The 23,314-nt window shown below is 38.5% G+C and overlaps 1 protein-coding gene across 2 annotated transcripts; it reads right to left on the bottom strand.

The window, feature by feature from the left end:
• Window positions 1–14,045: 14,045 nt before the first annotated feature.
• TMEM247 (transmembrane protein 247) lies at window positions 14,046–21,228 on the bottom strand. Of its 2 annotated transcripts, none has more exons than XM_021001293.2 (3): window positions 21,029–21,228; window positions 18,144–18,485; window positions 14,046–15,107 (listed from the first exon to the last, which is right to left on the bottom strand). In XM_021001293.2, the coding sequence occupies exons 1-3, from the start codon at window positions 21,149–21,151 to the stop codon at window positions 14,862–14,864; spliced, it is 711 nt and encodes a 236-aa protein (XP_020856952.1). In that variant the 5' UTR covers window positions 21,152–21,228; the 3' UTR covers window positions 14,046–14,861. The 2 variants fall into 2 exon arrangements, with proteins under 2 accessions (XP_020856952.1, XP_020856953.1); XM_021001294.2 differs by lacking the exon at window positions 21,029–21,228 and adding an exon at window positions 19,022–19,162 and having other exon boundaries at window positions 14,051–15,107.
• Between the last annotated feature and the right edge of the window lie 2,086 nt (window positions 21,229–23,314).

The raw sequence follows: 23,314 nt of genomic DNA, 5'->3' as shown, positions 1-23,314 counted from the left end.
CACTGTTAGAGTGCATGATGTAGGTAAAAAACCTGCAAAGGGGATGAACTGACCCATAAAATGGAAACGAATAGCAGAGTGGATTAAAAACCAGAATTCTACAATATGTTGTTTACGAGAAATACACTTGAAGCAGAGAGACAAAAATGGAATAAAAATAAGGGGCTGAAGCAGAATCTATTACATTTCAACTGAAATAAAAAAGCAGGGATAATAATCATGATCTCAGACAAAGTAAAAGCAAAAACAGCCCTAATTAAAACTACATTGTACTAAAATGTACTATAGACAATGAAATATTATCAGTACTAAACATATATGCACCAAATAGCATAGCTTCCACATTCTTAAAGGAAAAGTTAAATGAGTTACAGTATACTATACTAGCGGGGGACTTCAACTATGCTAGTGGGGGACTTCAACTTTCCCCTCTCAGAACTAGTTAAATCTAACCAAAAAAATAAACAAGAAAGAAGTTAAGGAGTTGAACAGAAAATTGAATGGGAATAGAAAGGAATATACCTTTTTCTCAGTGGTACATGGCACCTGCATAAAGACTGACCATGTATTAGGGCATAAAAACCTCATAACCAAATGCAGAAAAGCAGAAATATTAAATGCATCTTTTTCAGATCAAAATGCAACAAAATTATTCAATAAAGGGCCATGGAAACACAGATATAAAATTAATTCGAAACTAAATAATCTAATTTTAAGGAATAACCACTCATTCTTGTCAAAGAACAAATCATAGAAACAATCAATAATTTCATTAAAGAGAATGATAACAATGAGACAACATACCAAAATTTATGAGATGCAGTCATTAGAGGGAAATTTATTTCTCTAAACACATAGCAACAAAGCAGAGAAAGATCAGGGCAACGAAATGGGCATGCAACTAGAAAAAAAAACTAGAAAAGAACAAATTAAAAATCTCCAATTAGGGGCAGCTAGGTGGCACAGTGGATAAAGCACTGGCCTGGAGTCAGGAGGACCTGAGTTCAAATTCGGCCTCAGACACATGATATTTCCTAGCTGTGTGACTTAACCCCAATGGTCTCACAAAAAAAATAAAATAAAATAAAAATCCCCAATTAAACACCAGATTAGAAACCCTGAAAATAAAAGGAGAAATTAATAAAATTGAAAGTAAGAAAACCATTGAACTAAAAACCTAGAGCTAGTTTTATGAAAAAAAAACACAATAAAATAGATAAACCATTGGCTAATTTGATTTTAAAGAAAAAGAAAGAAGAAAACCAAATTACCAGTATCAAAAATGAAAAGGATGAATTCACCACCAATGAAGAGGAAACTATTTGGGAAAACAGGCTAAGAAGGAGTCCTACTTTATTTTTTAATTTTTTGTAACACAAATATGATGCTGATACCTAAACCAGAGGAAGAGCAAAAATGGAGAAAGAAAACTATAAACCAATTTCTTTAATACATATTGATGCAAAATTTTAAAATAAAATACTAGCAAGGAGAGTACAGCAATATATCACAAAGATCGTACACTATGACCAGGTGGGATTTGTATCAGGAATACAGGGCTGGTTCAATATTAGTAAAGCTATCAGCATAATTGACATATCAATAACAAAACCAACAGGAATCATATGGCCATCTCAATAAATGTAGAAAAAGCTTTTGACAAAATATAACACTCCTTCCTACAAAAACAAAACACTAGAAAGCATAGGAATAAATGGAGCTTTCCTTAAAATGTTAGGCACATTAGCAAGCATTATTTATAATGGAGATAGGCTAGAAGCCTTCCCAATAAGATCAGAGGAGAGAAAAGGATGCCCATTATCACCACTATTATTCAATATTGTACTAGAGATGCTAGTTATAGGATTAAGAGAAGAAAAAGAAATTGAAGGAATTAGAATAGGCAATGAGGAAGCGAAACTATCACCTTTTGCAGAAGATATGATGGTACACTTGGAGAATCCTAGAGAGTTAAGTAAAAAACAAGTTGGAAGAATTAATAGCTTTAGCAAAGTTGTAGAATATAAAACAAACCTACACAAATCATCAGCATTTCTACATATTACCAACAAAGTCTAGCAGGAAGAGATGGAGAAATTCCATTTAAAATAACTGCAGTTAATGTAAAATACTGGGAGTCTATCTATCAAGACAAATCCAGGAACTATGTGAACACACTTACAAAATATTTTTCACATAAATTAGAAAAGCATTAATTGCTCATGGGTAGACCGAGCCAATAAAATAAAAATGACAATTCTACCTAAATTATTTATTCAGTGACATACCAAGAAAACTTTCAAAAATTACTTTCTAGAGCTAGAAAAAAAATAATAAAATTCATCTGGAAGAACAAAAGGTCAAGAATATCAAGGGAATCAATTTTTAAAAATGTGAAGGAAGATGGCTTAGACGTAGCAGATTTCAAATTGTATTATGAAGTAGTAATAATTGAAACAATCTACTACTGGCTAAAAAATAGAGTGGTGGATCAGTGGAATAAATTAGACACACAATATGCAGTGGTAAATGACTACAGTAATCCAGAATTTGATAAACCCAAAGTTCCAAGTAGAAGGTAAGCTTCCTTGAGGGCAGGAATGTTTTCTTTTATTTTCTTGCATTTTTCTTCTCAGGGCCTACTCAATACCTTACAAATATAATTTTTTGTTGTCTATTTATTTTAGTTTTAGTTGTGCTGGACTCTTCGTGACCTCATTTGGGGTTTTCTTGGCAGAGATACTGGAGTGGTGGAGTGGTTTGCCATTTCCTTCTCCAGCTCATTTTACAGATGAGAAAACTAAGGTAAAGAATCAAGTGACTTGCTCAGGATCACATAGCTAGTAAGTATCTGAGGCCAGATTGGGACTCTGGTCTTCCTGACTCTAGAACCAGCATGGGCCACCTAGCTGCCCTGAGTAAGCACTTACTACTTGAATGAAAGTGACGGCTCCACTTGGAGCAGAGGAGTAGTGTAGAAAGGTAAGTGGATCTGGGCTTAGAGAAATTAGTTTCCAATCTAAGCTTTGATGCTTATTACCTATGTTCCAAATTCAATGAAGAATGTCACCGGGTTGCTATGAAATAAGTACAGAATCTGGAGTCAAAAGACCTGGGTTCAAATCCTGGCTTTGTTCTCTGTGACTTTAGGCAAGTCACTTGACTTGTATAGGCTTCAGTTTTTCTCAACTCTTAAAACAAGGAGTTGTGATTAGATTTGAGTTCTCCAGAATCTGGGAGGTGGGGCATGAAGTGATGGCCAAAATTATTGGATATTTTCTGCCATGTAACCATAGCTACCAAGGAAGTGGTGACCAGAGACCCTGATGAAGTGGACAGTGAGGCCAGGGCCACAAAGTCTTCAAGTGACAGCTGAACTTACCTACTAGGTATCTGTGTTTTCCTGCTCTGAAAGATTATGGGCAGGAACATCCTTCAGCGTCCAGGGGAAGATGAAGAGACACCTCTATCTGTGCAAGTTTCAAGAAGCAGGATTTCACCTAGTCCCAAACTGCATGCTTCATCAGCAGCTGGGAGCCCTGCATCCTTGTGACCATTAATGGTGGTCTCTTTGAGATGACCAAGGACAGGCGATTCTGCTGCAGGTATAAGGATACCTGGTCTTTCAGGGTATGGGCTACACCAATGGACCAAACCAATGAGTCACTGGGCTGGTCATGGGGGAATTAAGACAGGGAGGTGCCTACCACTAGGAGCAGCTAGGTGGTACAGTGGAGAGACCACCTGCCCTGAAGTCAGGAGGACCCAAGTTCGAATTCAACCTTAGATGCTTATTAGCTGTGTGATCCTGGGCATTTCACTTAACCCCAATTGCCTTCTCTCTTCCCCACCCCCCTCCCCCCCAAAAAGAAAGACTCTAGTACTAAAAGGATGGTTCAGGAGATGGTGAATGTAGGCAAACAGAAAAGAAATTGAGGACCTGGAGGCAGACAAAAAAGAGAGTCTAGGATAGGAGGAAAACAGGATAGGGGTCCTGGGGAGAGCTCTGGAGGGAAGAATGTACACATTTGATTTGGGCACTTTGGAGAGTTATCCCTGGAAGTAAAAATAATGTCCTTGTATAAGAGACAGGAGGGCAGAGGCTGGATTAGAGGCATGAAAGAATATGAGTGTGAGTTGGGAAGAGAAAGGAATAATGGAAAATAAACAAACAACAACAACAACAAAAAACCCAGCCCACTGAGTTTGGAGTCAGACCTAGGTTCAGATCTCAGCTGGTCATGGGATCCCTCTTTCAACTCTCAAATTCTGTTATTCTATGATCTTGCCTCTTTCACTTACTGTGATATTCACTTCTATATTATTATTGCTGCCAAAGCACTCTGAATGAAAGGAGGCAATTTCATTTTTTTTTTTACTGATAATGAAAATGAAGTAAATTCATTTTATATCAAAATTTTATCCTGCCATTTTTCGTGGATGTTTGGTGGATATTTTCCTTTTTTCTCATTCATTTTGAATTTGCATACATAAGGACAAAGAAAGAACATTTCCATGTACACAGCACAACATAAAAAGAGGATTCAATATAAAACCATAAACTTCCATTTCATACTGTTTACTTCTTTTGAAAAACCATGTAAAAAGTACTACACAATGTTTTCAAAGGTACCCTGCTTTTCTGTGCTTCCTCCTAAGTTTTCTTTTGTTTTCTTCTGTGCATTTAAAATTTTTTTCTCCCTCCCTCCTCACCCCACCTTAGAGAAGACCACCACTAGACACAATTATATATATATATATATATATATATATATATATATATATATATATATATATATATGTATAACCATACTATACGTACTTTTATTTATCAGTTCTTTATCTGGAGGTGGATAGCATCTTCCTTCATAGGTCCTTTGTGGTTGATTTGAGTATTTATAATACTCAATATGACTTAGTCATTCAAAGTTGTTCTTAGAACAATATCACTGTTACTGTGTGTAACATTCTCTTGGTTCGGCTCATTTCACTCTTCATTATTTCATGCATGTTTTTCTATAGCTTTCTAAGATCAACTACCTCATCATTTCTTATAGCACGGATTCTATCACAATTATATACTACAACATATTCAGCCACTTCCCAGTTAATGGGCATCCCCTCAATTCCAGTTCTTTGCCACCACAAAGAGAAATGCTATAAATCTTCTAGAATATATAAGTTCTTTTCCTTTTTCCTTCATCATCTTGGGAAATAGACTTAATAGTGGTATTGCTGAGTCAAAGGGCATATATAGTTTCATAACTTTTTGGGCATAATTCCATATTGCTCTTTAAAGTGGTCGGATCAGTTTACAATTCCTCCAACAGTGAATTAGTGTCCCAATTTCTTTACGTCTCCTCTGACATTTGTCACTTTCCTTTTCTATTAATTTAGGCAAGCTGATAGGTGTAAAAGATATATATCAAAGTTGTTTCAATTTGCATTTCTCTAATCAATAATGATTTGGAGCATTTTTTCATATGAGTATATATAGTTTTGATTTCTTCATCAAAAACTGCCTATTCCTATCCTTTGACCATTTATCAGTTGGGGAATGATTTGTATTCTTATCAATTTGACAAAATTCTTTATATTTTTGAGAAGAGACCTTTATCTGAGAAACTGTCTATAACACCTCCCCCTCAATTTTCTGCTTTCCTTCTGATCTAGCCTACATTAGTTTTATTTGTACAAAACTTTTTTAATTTAATGTAATTGAAATTATCCACTTTATATCTCACAATGCTGTCTATCTCTTGTTTATTCATAAGTTGTTCTCTATAAGCCTGTTATATCTATAAGCCTGATAGGTAATATGTTCTATGTTCTGTATTCTAATTTTCTTGTGATATGTCTAGGTCCTGTATCCATTTTGACCTTATCTTGATAAATAGTATAAGATATTCATCTATTCCCAATTTCTACCAGCCTGCTTTCCAGCTTTCCCAACAATTTTTACCAAATAATGAATACCTATCCCCAAAGCTTAAATCTTCATATTTGTTGAACACAAGGTTACTATAATCATTTGCTACTGTGTATTGTATGTCTACTATGTTCTACTGATCTACCTCTATATTTCTTAGCTAGTACCAGATAGATTTGATAATTACTGCCTTATAATATAGTTTAAGATATGGTATTGCTAAACCTTCCTTTATATTTTTATTAGTTCCTTTGATATTCTTGACCTTTTGTTCTTCCAAATGAATTTTGTTATTATATTTTTCCAACTCAGTAGAATATATATTTTTTTGTAATTTAATTAGAATGGCATTGAATAAATGGATTAGGCAAAATGTCAGTTTTATTATATTGGCTCTGCCTACCCATGAACAATTAATATTTCTCCAATTATTTAAATCTGACTTTGTATAAAATGTGTTTTATAATTATATTCATATATGTTCTAGGTTTGTTGTGGCAGGTATATTCCCAGGTATTTTATATAGCCTAGAGTTATTTTAAATGGAGCCTCTCTTACTATCTCTTCTTGTAGGGTTTTGTTGGTGATACATAGAAATGCTGATGATTTATATGAGTTTATTTTATATTCTGCTACTTTGCTAAAATTATTGTTTTGATTTTTAGTTGAATCTTTTGGGTTTTCCAAGTATATCATCATATATCTGCAAAAAATAGTTTTATTACCTCAATCAACATTTTGATTTCTTCAATTTCTTTTCCTTCTCTTATTACTATTGCTAAGATTTCCAATGCCATATTGAATAATATTGGTGACAATCGGCATCCTTGTTTCCGTCCTCATCTTACTGAGAAGGCTTCCAGCTTATCCCCATTATAAATAATGCTTACTGATGGTTTTAGGTAAATGCTTCTTACCATTTTAAGGAAAAATCCATTTATAACTATGCTTTCAAGTGTTTTTTTGTTTGCTTGTTTTTTTTGGCAATTGGGCTTAAGTGACTTGCTCAGGGTCACACAACTAGTAAATGTCAAGTGTTTGGTCTGAGGTTGGATTTGAACTCAGGTCCTCCTGACTTGAGGGCCTATGCTCTATCCGCTGTGCCACCTAGATGCCCCTCAAGTGTTTTTAGTAGGCAAGAGTATTGTATTTTATCAAAAGCTTTTCCTGCATCTATTGATATAATTAAATAATTTTTGTTACTTTTGTTATTGATATAATCATGTTAATAGTATTCCTTATGTTAAACCATCCCTGCATTCCTGGTATAAATCCCACTTTGCCACAATGCAAATTTTTTGTAATATATTGTTGTAGCTTCCTACCTAATATCTTATTTGGGATTTTTGCATTCATATTCATTAATGAAATTGGTCTATCATTTTCTTTCTCTGTTTTTGCTCTTCTTGGTTTAAATATCAGTACTATATCTGTTTTGTCAAAGGACTTGGGTAGGATTCCTTTTTTGCCCTCTTATTATAAATTATTAATTTAATATTGGAATTAGTTGATCTTTAAATGTTTGGTAGAATTCACCTGTAAATCCATCTGGTTATGATGCTTTTTTCTTAGGAAGTTCATTTATGGCCTTTTGAATTTCTTTTTTAAAAATAGGTTTATTTAAATATTCTATTTCTTCTTCTGTTAATCTAGGCAGTTCATATGTTTGTAAATATTCTTCAATTTAACTTAAAATATTAAATTTATTGGCATATAATTGGGCAAAATAGCTCTTTATAATTGCTTTGATTTCATCTTCATTAGTGGTATATTCACCCTTTTCATTTTTAATAATAGTGATTTGGTTTTCTTTGTCTTTTTTAAACATTTTAACCAATGGTTTATCTAGTTTGTTGTTGGTTTTTTTTTTCATGAAATCAAATCCTAGTTTTATTTATTAATTCAATGGTTTTCTTACACTGAATTTTATTAACCTCATCTTTATTTTTTAGGATTTCTAATTTGGTGTTTAATTGGGGATTTTTAATTTGTTCTTTTTCTAGTTTTTCTTTTTTTAATTTGCATATCCAGTTCATTGGTCTACTCTTTCTCTATTTTATTGATATAAACATTTATTTATTTATTTTCCACTTTTTGGTGAGGCAATTGGGGTTAAGTGACTTGCCCAGGGTCACACAGCTAGTAAATGTCAAGTGTCTGAATCCAGATTTGAACTCAGGTCCTCCTGACTCCAAGGCTGGAGCTCTATGCACTGTGCTACCTAGCTGCCCCTTTATAAGCATTTAGAGATATACATTTTCCTTTGATTACTGATTTTGCTGTGTCTCAGAGGTTTTGATATGTTGTCTCATTGTTATCATTCTCTTTAATGAAATTATTGATTGTTGCTATGATTTATTCTTTAACCTACTCATTCTTTAAGATTTGGTTCTAATTAGTTTTTATCTGTGTTTCCATGGTCCCTTGTTGAACATAATTTTTATAGCATTGTGATCTGAAAAGGATGCATTTAGTATTTCTGCCCTTCTGCATTTAACCATAAAGTTTTTATGCCTAATATAGGGTCAATTTCTGTAAAAGTACCACGTACCACTGAGAAAAAAGTGTATTATTTTCTATTTTCATTCAGTTCTCTCCAGATATTTATCATATGTAGCTTACCCAAAATTCTATTCATCTCCTTGACTTCTTTCTTATTTATTTTTTGGTTAGATCTATCTAATTCTGAGGGGGGAAGGTTAAAGTCCCCCACTATTATAGTACTACTATTTATTTCCCACCTTTAATTCATTTAGCTTTTCTTTAAAAAAAAAATTAGATGCTATAGCGTTTGGTACACACAGGTTTAGTTTTGACATTGCTTCATTGTCTATAGTACCTTTTTATCATAATGTAATTCTTTCTTTATCTTTTTAAATTAAATCTATTTTAGCTTTAACTTTGTCTGAGACCATGACTGCTACCCCTGCTTTTTTTTTTTTTACATCAGCTGAAGCGCAATAAATTCTACTCCAGCCTTTTATTTTAACTCTGTGGGTATCTCTTGTATGTGCTTCTTGTAAACAGCACATTATTGGATTCTGATTTTTAATCTGTTTTATGGGTGAGTTCATGCCATTCACATTCAACATTATAATTACTATTTGTGTATTTTCCTTCATTCTATTTTTCCTCACTATTGTCCTTCTCACCCTCTCTTTTTACCCTTTCCCTCCTCATGTGTCTAATTTACTTCTAACCACTACCCCCTAACCCTTACCCTTTTTCAGAATCCCTCCCTTATCTTCTTCCATTACCTTCCTATTCCTTAATCTACCCACTCTTAAGAGTCCCTCCCTTTTCTTTTCCTGTTGCCCTCCTATTTCTTTGTAAATTTAGAAGATTTTTATGCCCTTCTAGATATAGGTGTTATTCCCTCTTTAACCCAGTTCCAATGAGAATAAAGTCCCAGTGTTGCTAGCCCTCCACCCTCGCCTGCCTCCTCTGTATAGTTCTTCCTTTGATGCCTCATTTGTATGAGATTACTTCATTTGACCTCTCCCTACCCAATCTTATTTTTTAGAATCATCTAATCACACTCAACTCAACCCTACGCCTTCTATGCACACTCTTTCAAACTATCCAAGTAATGACAACATTCTTAAGAGATAACATTTTCTCATACAAGAAGTAAACAATTTGACTTTATTGTGCCCCTTATAATTGGTCTTTAATGTTTACTTTATGTTTCTCTAGGATCTTATATGTCAAATTTTCCATTGATTTCTGTTCTTTGTCACAAATACCTGAAAATCTTTCAATTCACTAAATGTTCCACCCCCTTTTTTCATTCAAAACTATACTCAGCTTTGCTGGGTAAATTATTCTTGGTTGCAAATCCAGCTGCTTTGCTCTTCTAAATAGAATGGTTCAAGCCCTTCAGTCTTTTAATACAGAAACTGCTAGAGCTTCGATTATCCTGACGGTGGCTTCACAGTATTTAAATTGGTTTTTTTCTTGTTGCTGCTCTGAAACTTGGCCATAATGTTCCTGTGAGTTTTTATCTTGGGATTTCTTTCAGGTGATGAGCAATGGATTTTTTTTTTCTATTTCTATTTTACCCTCTCATTCTAGAATTTCAAGTCAATTTTCCTCAATAATTTCTTGTAATATTGTATTTAGTGTCTTTTTTTGATCACAGCTTTCAGGTAGTCCAACAATTCTTATGTTGTCTCTCCTAGATCTGTTCTCCAGTTGTTTTTCTAATGAGATGCTTCACATTGTCTTCTACTTTTTTCATTCTTTTGTTTTTTTTTTTTATTTCTTGCTGTCTTGTAATGTCATTAGCTTCCCCTTGCCCAATTCTGGTTTTTAAAGAGTTATTTTCTTCCTTAAGTTTTTGGATATCTTTTTCCAATTGATTGACTTTCACAATTTTCCTGATTTTCTTAGATTGCTCTTATTTTTTTTCCCTAATTTTCCCTCAACCTCTCTTATTTGATTTTTAAAGTCCTTTTTAAACTCTTCCAAGAACTTTTTTTGGGCTTGTGACCATTTGATATTTTTCTTTGAAGTAGAAGTGACTTTTAAAAACATCACTATCTTCTTCTGAGTATGAACCCAGATCTTCTCTATCCCCCTAGTAGATATCTATGGCTGGGTTCTTTCTCCTTTGCTTACTAATTTTTTTTTTTATTTTAAAATCAGATTATTAGAGTCAGGTTCTAGTCCTGAGGTGTAGGAGGCTTCAGGTTTTTGTTTTTTTTTAAACTGTTGTTTTCTAAGCTCTGTCTGGAAACTTGGCCACTCCTCTCTACTCCTGAGCCACAGCTACAGCTCCCAGCCAAGCTGTTACCACACATGCTCTTGCTTCCTGTGGTCCCTCCCAAGGTTACAAGCTTCAGCTCATCCCTCTGTTCTCGATGTGAAACCAGGGACTCCATTCTCCTGCAAGTGCCCATAGCAGCAGGGTCCTCACTCTCCTGCCACTGCACTCACTGGGTGTGTGCTCACTCATCCTCTCCCACAACCACGACCGAGGATCATGTCTGGTCAGCACAACTGGCCCTGGCATCCCAAGACAGCCAAGGGTTCTTCAATCTTTCCCCGCTCAGCTGTTTAACCCTCACATAGCCCAAGAAGTAAAAGTTCCTGAAGCAAAAACGGCCACCCCCACCTCCTCACTCCCCCAGGGCTTTTTATTTGTTGATCAGCACAGTCTGCCTTGAGGTGTTTGCAGGTCCATGGGCTCAAATTCCTACCTCTGGAGGTCAGGTCTTTCCCCAGATCCTCCCAAGTGGTCTTAGGACAGCTGCTTTACCCTGACTTTTAATTATTTGTGACACTCAAAGTTCACTTTGAGGTGATATTTTGTCTTGTTTGAGGGAGAAATTTGGAGAGCCTGGTATTTTTTGTCTTTCCACCATCTTACCAGAATTGTCCGTGTTTGGTGGATTATTTTGAAAAACAACAACAACAACAACAACAATAAAACAAAACTGAGCATTCTAAATTGGCAGGTAGGTGGAGTGCCAGGCCTGGGAGTCAGGAAGACTCATCTTCCTGAGTTCAAATCTGGCCTCAGACACTAGTTTTGTGACTCTGGGCAAGTCTTTTAACCCTGTTTGCATTAATTCTTCATCTATAAAATGAGATGGAGAAGGAAGTGGCAAAGTGCTCCAGTATCTTTGGCAAGAAAACTCCAAATGGTGTCACAAAGAATTGGATATGACTGAAATGACCGAACCACAAAGCATTCTAAATTGCCATACTTTTAAAAAAAATGTTGCCATTCGCTTCTCTTCTGCTGAATTTTCCTCCACTTCAGGACTTTTGTGTTCCAAATCTGTCATTCTCTCTCACATAGCTCCTATTTCTTTGGAGAAATTCTCCATATCTTTAATTTTTCCTACTGTGATAATTGTTTTATAATCCTGCATTCAGTATGAGCTATAATTTCTTCCTTAAATTCACTCCTAATCTCTTTTATGCATTTTCTCTTTTGAACCATTCTGGAGTCTCTGTGGTTCCACAATCTCTGGGGCAGTAATAACATTCTTTCAACAGGCATTATTGGTTCATTTGCCTTATTGTTTTCTTACTATGCTTTGGTTTCTCTGGGATTTTCCTCATCCTATTTTAAAAGAAGTCTTTTCTGTTGTTTATCTTCTTGTACACTAGGACTCTGAATCAAGCTGCTTTCATAGGCATATTTTTTTAGCCTGCCTGATTTTTCCTTCCCCATACATATCATAGGATCATAAGACCATAGATTTAGAGCTGGAAGGGAGCCTTAGAGGCTACTGAGTCCAACTCCCTCATTTTAGAGATGCGGAAAATGAGACCACGAGAAGTTAAATGACTTGCCCAAGATCATCCTTCTTGGTAGGGGTAGCATGTTTGGTCAACTCCACTGTAGCCATGGGGGTTGTCCCTACCCTATGAGGTACCCAGTCAAAAGCCTGAAAGTTTGAGTTTGCTGTGGCAGGGGTGGGGGAAAGGGCACTCTGAATGGTAGTTCTAAACATTAGAGTTCTCGGGCATTAATTTATGGGGTGTTTAACCTTGTGTGTATATTTAGGAGAGGGTGGTTCTGCCATTGGATATTATGGAATCAGTGGTAATTTCTCTAGATTTGAGTCATGATCCCTTTCTTTTTGAGGCTGTGGGATTGAAAAAGTCTTGAGAAAGTGATTACTCTTCCAGCTTTCTGTTCACCATATCCAAAATATCTAAATACTCCAAATAAATTAATGAAAGGTCCTCAAATCATATACTGATTCAGAAAGAAAAAGTAGCTACACATTCATGGAAAAAGAGCCATGAATAGTACATTTACAATTTTTAAAAAAAAATTCCTAATTTTTTAAAATACCCAGAAGAAAGTAAAGATTTGCTTCTTAGTCAATTGACTAATCCACAGAAACAATCCTAATTTGATTTTAAAGATCTAGATGATAAGAATGAATAAGGAATCAGTTTGCCATGGACAGATGTAAAACATTTACAGCTATCATTTATATAATGCTTTAAGATTTTCAAAGCACTTTATATATGAATTCATTTGATTTTCACAATGACCCTGTGAAGTCAATGCTATTATTATCCTCCTTCTACTGATGAAGAAACAGACACAAAGGGTAAGCAACTTACCCAGGGGCACACAGCTCCTAAGTGTTTGCAGAAAGATTTGAACTCAGGTCTCCCTTATTTCAAGTCCTTCCCTCTCCCTATTCCCCCTAGCTGCCTCTGTGAGTAGGAACAGTCAACAGACTTGTACCATCTGTTTGAAATGAAAATTTGAAACTGAAAAGTATTACTATGTTCTGGTTGCATATATAGAGTTCTCGGTATTGTCAAACTAAATGATACAAATTTCACTACCATTCATAATGTCTTTTTTGTATGAAAGTTTCCTGCTGTGTATATATTATACAATAAAATGCAATGCATGTTTTATAAAAAAAAATAGGTCTTGAATTGTGACTGAAAAAGAATTAGGAGTAGCAATGTCATCAGTGACACCAGGTTTTGAGAAACTGCACCAAAAAATAAGCCTCCCCATCATATTAGTAACACAGTTTTCCTTTCCACATCATGACTTTTCCCATCACAGTTTCCATATATCATGAGTCGGCATACGTGGGAATTTGAGGGGAGTTTTGTGGAAGCTGCAGATGACACATTAAGGCTAGCTGATGACATAGAGCCCATGATCAAATATTCCAGATTTTACAATAAGGTACTGTAAACAGCCCATAAAAGTAAAAGAAAAAAAATCAGACTTCTTCTCTGGTACGAAGGGAGGGCCAAAAATTTTTACTCAAATTTTCCAGATTGTGGGGGTGCTGCACCTCTAAGCCCCATGATGTGGAAGGGGTAACTGTATACTGTTATTAAACTGGACTTGTGATTTCATTGGTATAAGGAACTCCCGGGGAAGAAACACCTTCTACTAATGCAAATCTACACCTGCAACTTCCACAGAGTTGCCTGGGGCACAAAGAAGTTGGCAAGGTATCATGCCTGGGACTTGAACTCAAGTCTTCTTAACCTTTAAGCCTGCTTCTCTATTATGCCACACTACCATAGTATTATTATTGTAGTTATTTTTTATAATTAAGGAAATTGCAAAGAATTTAATCCATCAACGAATTCCTGTTGTGCTATTTTATTATATATTTAAGATTTTTTGTGCCAAAAATATTTAATAAATTCTTAACTTTACTTGAATAAAATGCGAGCTAAGAGAATTATTTGCATCGGTCATTTTATGAAAAGCATAAAAAAGGGAGGATTGCTACATAAAGTTTGGACATCACTGGCATAGATGCTCAGGCCTCTCTCCCTTTTAGCTCAGAATCTATGCGCGCTAACGAGATCACTTGGGACAAGATGGCTTCTAAGACCCTTCACAGGTCAATATTTTATGATTGCCTGTCCATCTATTACATTCTTTTCTGTCTGGCTGCCATATTCTATGTCATTGTTTTTACACAGGGTCTCACTCAGGGTTCTAGGGAAGCTTTTGATAATAATGCATCTACTTCCAGGCAGAAGTCAAAATGAATCCTGCATTTTCTGACTCCACAAATCTCAGAAAAGTTGGTTAGGTTAGTGGTCATGGGGTGGGCCACAAATCATTTCCTATCTCCCCACTTGGAGCTGATTGATCTTAGGAGGGCCCTTTTCCTCTAAAACAATTCATACTGATCTTGGAGGTGATATTGATTTTGAAAGTCCCCCTCCCCTCCAAAACAGCTTTCCCACCCTTTAGCTGGTATATGAAATTCCTTTATCACAGAACAAAATGCATTCCCTTTCAAAATGAGAGGAGCCTGAAAAAAGCATGTGAGAGGGAGCACAGGAACAATATATATTATCCCTTTCTTCAGAACATGTTTGGGAGTGGTGGAATTGTCTTGATGCCTGAGAATGAGAGAGAATACCAGAGAATGAGGGATCAGAATACGAAAAGTGAGGACAACTTTGCCTACTTGAAAGTTAAGTTTCCATGGTAGACCATTAGGTGGGTAGAGCAGGGGGGCACAGGGACATAAGACCACAAGGTTTTAATCAAACAGAGCAGAATGGCAGCAATGCAGAAGAGGTAATGCTTGGTGAAGAGGAAGAAAATCATCTCCTTGGTGACGTAGATGACGTGAATGAAGATGAAGCAATACAGGAACATGGCAAACTGATTCTGAGGAAGCAGGAGGTCTTGGAATCCTCCTGGGAACTGTAAGGGGAAGAAAAAGAGAGAGAATACCAGAGAATGAGGGATCAGGATACGAAAAGTGAGGACAACTTTGCCTACTTGAAAGTTAAGTTTCCATGGTGGACCATTAGGTGGGTAGAGCAGGGGGGCACAGGGACATAAAACCACAAGGTTTTAATCAAACAGAGCAGAATGGCAGCAATGCAGAAGAGGTAATGCTTGGTGAAGAGGAAGAAAATCATCTCCTTGGTGACGTAGATGACGTGAATGAAGATGAAGCAATACAGGAACATGGCAAACTGATTCTGAGGAAGCAGGAGGTCTTGGAATCCTCCTGGGAATTGTAAGGGGAAGAAAAAGAGACTGAAACTCAACACAGCCTCAGGTCATCGGGATAGCTGAAGGATTCTGCCTGCTCTGGACACAGGACTGCCATGGCTATGGCTCCTCTTTCTGCCTTTACCTTGAATCTGGGAGAATGGGGCCACCTCCTCTCCACTGACCTTTACCCAGGCCCAGCCAGCTGTCTCTGTGTCCCACCTTCAGGCATCAGTGTCACTGATGTCTGACAATCTGACTCGAAGGTAGAGATCAAAATCAATTGCATAAGAACAGAATGGGAGAAGCCTGGTTTGGCATCAGTTCAGAAGACCACTAACTCAATATGAGCCAGGAATGGATGTTGAAAAAGCTAATGGGGTTGGAGCTCTTTGTACAACGATCTATCTGCCACCATACCCAACCTCATACTTAACCAACTTTTGGGAGAATTGTAGGACAAGACTGAGCATAGGCTATTTTGTGGGCACATTGGGGAGCCCTATTTTTTCCGACTTTTTTCCTCCTGTAAAGAGTCTTATGTCAGTCCCATGGTTTATGCAAGCCTAGGAATCTGTCACTGATGGAAACATTGAGGAATGATTTAGGAGAAAATTAAACCATACTCAAATAATGTCATTAATGGATCCATATCAAGTTGGAGAATGATGATCTTTAAATAGTATGCCACAGAACTCTGAACTCATCCTGCCTTATTCAACTTTTGTATAAATAACTTGAATGCACACCAAAGGCACATATATCAAATGTGGATGACATAAAGCTGGGATTATAGTTCATATAGCTAATAGAGTAGATAGAATCAGATTACAAAAGGTTTTGATCGGCCAAAATTAATCATCATCATCATCAGAATCATAAGTAAACCTCAATATTTTCAAAGTCCATAATTTCCTTGGTGTGGATATTCCAACAACCAATACAGATCACAATTGCCCCTACACCTTAGTAGATGGTCTTTGTGGGTTGCTGTGGTTGGAAAAAACAACAACAATAAGTCAGTTGGTGGCCAACCTGGTGCTGAACCTCCTTAGTAGCTAGGCTGATCTTCAATGTGACCCCTGCTCAAAATATTTTCAAAATGATAGGCCCTGCCAGAACTTGTGGAACCCTGACATTACCTTTCTAGAACTTAGGGGCACCTTTATTCCAAGGTGAGGGAGAATAGCAGAATTGTGATGGGTTAGCAGGGTTAATACAGCCTCAAAGTCTATGTCAGCAGAACACAAATACTGGCAGGTATCACCACCAAGGTGAATAAGTCTTTGAGGGTGGGCTGGGTGAAAGATTATCTGTGGTCCAAGGTGAGTCTAGCCTAGTTTGGAGAGGCTTTTTTAGCCACAACAGTTCTTAAAGTCCACCCATTAAATTGTAGAGGGGTTGTGATTTTTATATGTGGAAGGAGTATCCACATTGTTAAAATCATAGCTCCTTGAAATACAAAAGGACAGAAAATCTGGCATTTTATGTCACAAAATCAATTGCCTAAGAAAAGAAAGCAGGAGACCTGGCATGACAGCAATTCAAAAGAGTACCAATTCAATATGAACCAATAATATGATTGTCTATTAAAAAAGCTAATGTGATTGTAGGTTCTATCAAAAGTAATATAGTTTTCCAGATCCAAGAGGTAGGGAAGGGCCTTAACTATTCCATTGGTCTGAACGCTATTAAAGAATTATTTAAAGCTTTGGACATCACATTTTATGAAAGATATGGATTAAAAAATAATTGAATTACATCAATAAACTAGAGTATGTCTAGACAAAAATAACTATTGAGGGAATTCAGGTTTTTTAACTTGAAGAGGATTGGGGGGCATGATATTTAAAAGATTACCACATGGGAATTTCATCAAACTTATTCTTTATCTCCAGAGGTTAGAATTAGGACGAATTAGACATAAGTTTTTCCCTGATAAAAGGAAGAACTTTGTAACAGAACCGTCCAACTGTCCTATAATGGGCAGCACCCAGAAGCAATGAACTCCCCATGACTGGAAAAGTTCAAACAAAAACTAGACGACCATTTGTCAGCAATGCTTTATAGAGAAAATTGTTGCATTGAATAGGGGGAATGACCTCGAAGGCCCCACCTAGCCTTTAAGACTCTGTGATGCTAACAAAACTCCATGTAAGTTATGCGGGTGTAGTAGTAGTAAGTCTATTTTACAGATATGGAAACCAAGGCCTAGTGAGGGGAGGGACTCGTCTAAGGTCACACTGGAAAGAACTCTGATATTACATTCCATTTGCCTTGTATGTATCTTGTATGTCAAATTAGTTACATGTTGCCTCCCCATTCAAATGAATGTAAGCTCCTTGAGGGGAGGGACAATGTTTTTGCCTTTCTTTGTATTCCCAGCATTCAGTAGAGTGCTAAAGCATCAGCACAAGGACAGCAAAATAAATGCTTGTTGATTTGCTGTCCCTAGATTAGGGGTAAGAAGACCTGGATTCAAATTCTGGATTTATCACTGACCTGTTTGACTTTAGGAAGGTCTCTTAGCTTTCTGGACCTGTTTGCTCATCTATAAAATAAGGGGGCTTGAATTAGATGACCTCAAAGGCCCCCTTCCAGCCTTCCAACCCTACGATTGCTGCTTGTGTGACCTATGGGAGACGCTAGGCCTGACACTTGAACCTCATGGGCGGGTGATGGATGCATCAGGTGCAGATGCTCCCCCAGGCCCCCCCATCCCCTTCTTCTGGCACCTACCAGCCCAGGGGGTGCCTGCCGGTGCAGCTGCTCCATCACCTCCTCATGTTGCCGCTGACGCTCATTCTCCTCATGCAGGTACTTTAGCCTGGTCAGTTCAAACTCCATGCGCACCTTCTCCAGCTCCATCTCGGTGGTGCGTTCAGCCGCTCCCTCCCCGAGCGCAGCGGAAGGCTCGGGCTCATCGCCAGCCGGCCCTTTGCCTGGAGCTGGCTTCAAGGGGAGAAGCTCGGTGACCTGGACCTTCATCTGCTTCACTTCTTCTTGGGGGCTGCTCTCCACATTGGCCCCGCCGTCCTCTAGGAAGTCATAGGAAGAGTCTTGGGTTACATATGGCAGGTCCTGCAAGAGCAGACAGGGAGAGAAGGAGACAGAGAGATCTGATGAGCTGGGCACAGTTTTAAAGAAATACCCTAGTGCCTCCTCTCTCCCTTTCCCCTAGTCTGTCCTCTGTGATTTTGCACCCATCTATCTCAAAGGAAAAATCTCTAATCAATCATTGACACCAGAAGTGCTGTCGCTCTCTGGGGGATTTGTGATTTTTAAAAAGTGGGCAGGCTAAGGAGCAAAGTTCCCAGTGTTGGAGTTTCAAACCTAGAAATCTACCGATGAGGGGGAAATGGGTTGGGGGGCGGGAGCAGGGAGGTTGGGTTTCTTAGTGGCCCTTAAACTACAAGCTCTGGAGCAAGGGAGTAGGGGGACCTGGGTTCTAGTCCCTCCCTGTTCTGTCACTGCGTGACCTTAGAGAAGTCACTCGTACTTCTCTGATTTCCTCATCTATAAAACGAGGGAGTTGGGCTAAAGTAATCTCTACGGCCTCTTTCCGGCTCTACCATTCTATGATTCTATGACCTCTGTCAACATGAGGTCAGCCCTACATTGTGTGCCACAGGGGGTCCAGAGGATGGAAGAGACATGGCCCCTCCATGAGGGATCTTCTGGTGTGAGGAGGCAGGTCTTGTAGCTGGGAGGAGGCCAAGCTACGGGTCTGGTCCCCACCCTTCTTTTGTGAGGGGACGGCTGTCGTCCCACCCACTTGTTGTGAGGAGGGAAACAAACACATGGCCCCACCTTGCTATTATGAGGAGACACACGGGAGTCCCTCTCATCTTTTCAGCAGGTACTTTCACTTCACTGATGGGAAAGATGCCCGGATTTGGAGGCAAAGGACTCTTCAAATCCCGGCCATTGTCACTACCTGTTTCTATTCTTTTTATTTCAGTCTGTGAAGCGAGGGGGCTGTTCTAAATCAGGAGTTCTTTACCTTTTCTGTGTCATGGACTCCTTTGGTCATCCCTTCTCAAGCTTACAAAAAAAAATTATGTTCAAACAGTCACACACACATACAGGCACAAACACACGATATACACATATACACACATGCACATATACACATATACACAGATACAAACACACAACATATGCACGTACATAAGCATATCTAAATGTATGAACACACAACCCACATGTGTACATGCATGAACACAGCATACATACGTGGGTAAAATACAGCACACAATGTACACACATATATAAATGTATGAACACATAACACATATGTACATATATATGTATGTGTGTGCATATATACATATCCACATATACATATCCCTTCCACGTCATGACTTTCCCCATTACAATTTTGATGTATTGCAGGTTGGCGCAAGAAATTAATTGGAAATTTTTGAGGAGTTTTGTGGAAGCTGCAGACAACCCATGTAGGCCAGTAAATGACAGAAAAAGTTTAGAAACTCAGAAATGCATAAAATATATGCATAGTGTTATGTAATATTGATATATTTTATCTTTTAATACAATAATAATTCAGATTTCCTCTCTAGTATAAAGGGCGGGCCAAAAAATTTTACATGGATTTTCCAAATCGTGGGGGTGCTGTGTCCCAGCCCCTACGATGTGGAAAGGATAATTGTACACATATACATATATACATGCACACATACATATATAAACATATACACACAATAATACATGTGTGTATAGATATATGTGTGTGTGTGTGCGCGCGCATATGTATGTTACATATAAAATCAAGTTCGTGGACCTCAGGTTAAACACCCCTTTTCTAGATGATCTTTAGGGTCCTTTTGAATTCTAGAATCCTATGGCACTTGGTGGTTAGTGAGCAGAAGGGAGTGAAAGATGGGTGAAACACATAGAGGGGGAAGATGAATATTGTGGTGTTGTGGAACAACTCTGATGTTTTGTTTTGTTTTTGAGAGCTAACCCTGAGCCAAGGAAACTGTGAAAGATGCTAGGCTCCCAATAAGTCAGTCAACAAGCATGTATTCATTGGGTGCCTACTATGTGCCAGACCCTGTGCTAGAGAGGTGCAAGTGTCAACAAGGCTGTAAAGAGATCAGTGAGGTATATTGTTTTTCCATCAGGTTTTTCTCAGTCATATCTGACTCTTTGTGATCCCATTTGGAGTTTTCTAGGTAAGAATACTGGAATGGTTTGCCATTTCCTTCTCCAGATCATTTTACATATGAGGAAACTGAGGCAAACAGTTAAGTGACTTGCCCAGGGTCACATAGCTATTAAGTGTATGAGGCTAGATTTGATTTCAGGAAGATGAGTCTTCCTGACTCCAGCCCAGGCACTCTATCCAGTGCACCACCTAGTTGCCCAATGAGGTATATAGTGAGGTATAGGAGGAGTAGCATGCAGGTCAAGGGATGATATTTCAGTGCAAAATTTCCCTTCTGTTAGAAGATAATGCCATCCTATCCAGCACCCTTGGTGGCCTTAAAGAGATCAAATGTGTTTGGATAGCCCCAAGTCCCCTGATTGCCCCTATTTAATGATACCCCAATAGGACCACTGAAAATAACTAGGATAGGGGTAGTCAAGGCCCAGAGTCTTACTCTTATCGTGGAAACCCCTAGCTCTTCCAGGACTGGAGGGTCAGTAGGACACACCGGATCAGCCAGACAGCCCTCACCCTCATCACACTCAGCCTTCAGAATGTCTCTGACCTCTGCTGTCATCTGAGCAACCAAAATGGATCTGATTTAAGCCAAAGGAGCACTCTCAGAGCACTGGCGTGGCCTCATCAGATTCCACCCTCAGCCGCCATCACAATCCCCTGCCCTCATAATATCCTACATTCCACCAGTTGCTAGGGGCCTGGACTGGAGATTTCTTTAGTCAGAAACAGAGAAGGTAGTTGCTGACTTTGCTGCAGTGTGACAGTCCTTGCTCCAAAATCTCTCTCTCTCTCTCCCATTGACCTGCCAGGGAACTTAGAATTCTGTTAGAACTCCATTCCTTTGGGTTAAGTATTGCCCTTCCCAAACTCCATTTTTGAAAATGCAAATCCTCCTGGGAGGGTGAATACATCCAGTCCCTATCTTTGTAGTGTGGGTGAGTTTTTTAATCTGCTCTTAGGAATAGAAAGGGTATGTGTATGGTGATAGTAGTTAGGGGAAGGGGAGCATGAAGATTTTTGCCAAGGACCACCACCTCCTGCCCCAGTGGACTGTCCAAATCCCATCATCCTTCAAGGCCCACAACAAATCCCTCATTTCTTGATGAAGCTTTCTATAATTATTCTAGCCCTCTCATGCACATCCCTCTCAGTTCTTAAGAGTCTGGGCTACCCAACTTGTCCCTCATTATTCTGGATGATGCCATCTAGTTGGTTCATGTCTGGGTAGCCAGAGGCTTCAGGTTCATTTGCATAAGACTATCCTCATTGGTAGATATTGATTATTCAATGCTGGAGCCTGGAGAGGGTGAAGTTGGCAAGAGCTAGAGAGAGAGCTTGGGAAAAGAGAGCCTGATCTTTTGGCTTGGCGGGAGAAGGTGCTCTTCTTGAAGAGGCTCTTGAAGTGAGAGAAAGGAAGAAGACGTGATGCAGGTAGGCCTCTTCCCAGAGTCTCATGCAGGCACAGAGAATTGAGTAATCAATCACCACCAAGGAGGAGAATCCTATGCAAACAGGCTTTGAGCTGTTAATCCTCTTCTCCTTGAAGATGTTACATTACTTCTGTCCTTTTCCTAGTGCTTAACCTGAGCTGAGCATACCGTTCAGGGTACCTTCTGACTGATTAAGTGGGAGATAGAAAAGTATGGTGTGTAATGGATAGGCGCATTGGACTAGGAGTTAGGAGACAGGCTAGTACTAACTTTGACTTACCATGTGACCAAGGTAATTTCACTTCTCTAGACCTCAGTTTCCCCATCTGCAAAAAGATCTCTCCCTTGCCCAATTGACAAATTCATCATCCAGTGGTCAACCTTCTCATCATGGACATCTTCAAACCCAGCTAGCCTGGTTCCCATGTTATCACCAGGTCTGCACCTGAAGCCTTTCTATCTTGTTATATATGACCTAGCAGAGCTTGTGCCCCATTCCTAGATCAATTTTTCTTTTGGAAGAGGTAAAAATGCCATTCTCTGCCTCATTTCTTATTAAGTCTTAATCACTGAATGGGCTTTGCCTCAGTCAAACAGACCTGTTGAAGACCTTAGCTTGAAAAGGCCAAGGTCCCCCAATGTATCCTGGGCCATCTCCAGTTGTCTTGATCTGTATCTGGCCAATGGACCCAGATGGTTCTGGAGGACAAAGTGAGGCTGGTGACTTTGCACAGCCCTCCCTCACTTAAATCCAATTCACTTGCATGTCATGGCATCACCTTCCTGATGTCATGGTTCTCTTCAAGAATAAAGGAGAAACAGCAGCAGCAGCAGCATAAGGATCCACCTCTGGTCACCTCCAAATTTTGATGACAAGGTAGGTATTGGAGGAGAACTTTAGAGGAGGTCTCTGCCTATGACAGATCTATCTAAGGGACTTGTGGCCCTCATTCTCCTAATTACCATTTCATTGTAGAATAATGGAGAATAAATGAGTCAGACTTACAGGATTTACAGTTGGAAGAGATCTTTGAGTTGTTATTCAGAGATGTCTGATTCTTCATGACCATGGTAATACTGTCCATGGGGTTTTCTTGGTGTCTGAGGCTGAATTTGAACTCAGATCTTCCTGACTGCAGGCCTGGTGCTCTCCCCTGAGTCACCTAGCTACCTCCTGGAGGAGACACTAGAGATTACTTAAACTATCCCCCTCAAATGAACAAACATTTTTATTAGACACTTTGTAATTCATTGTGGTTTACTTCAAAATTAAAAGAAAAAAAAGTATGTTC

Source organism: Phascolarctos cinereus, unplaced genomic scaffold (assembly GCF_003287225.1).
Source record: "Phascolarctos cinereus isolate Bilbo 61053 unplaced genomic scaffold, phaCin_HiC Scaffold_2;HRSCAF=192, whole genome shotgun sequence".
Taxonomy (NCBI): Eukaryota; Metazoa; Chordata; class Mammalia; order Diprotodontia; family Phascolarctidae; genus Phascolarctos; species Phascolarctos cinereus.
This window is presented reverse-complemented; position numbering and strand designations above follow the sequence as displayed.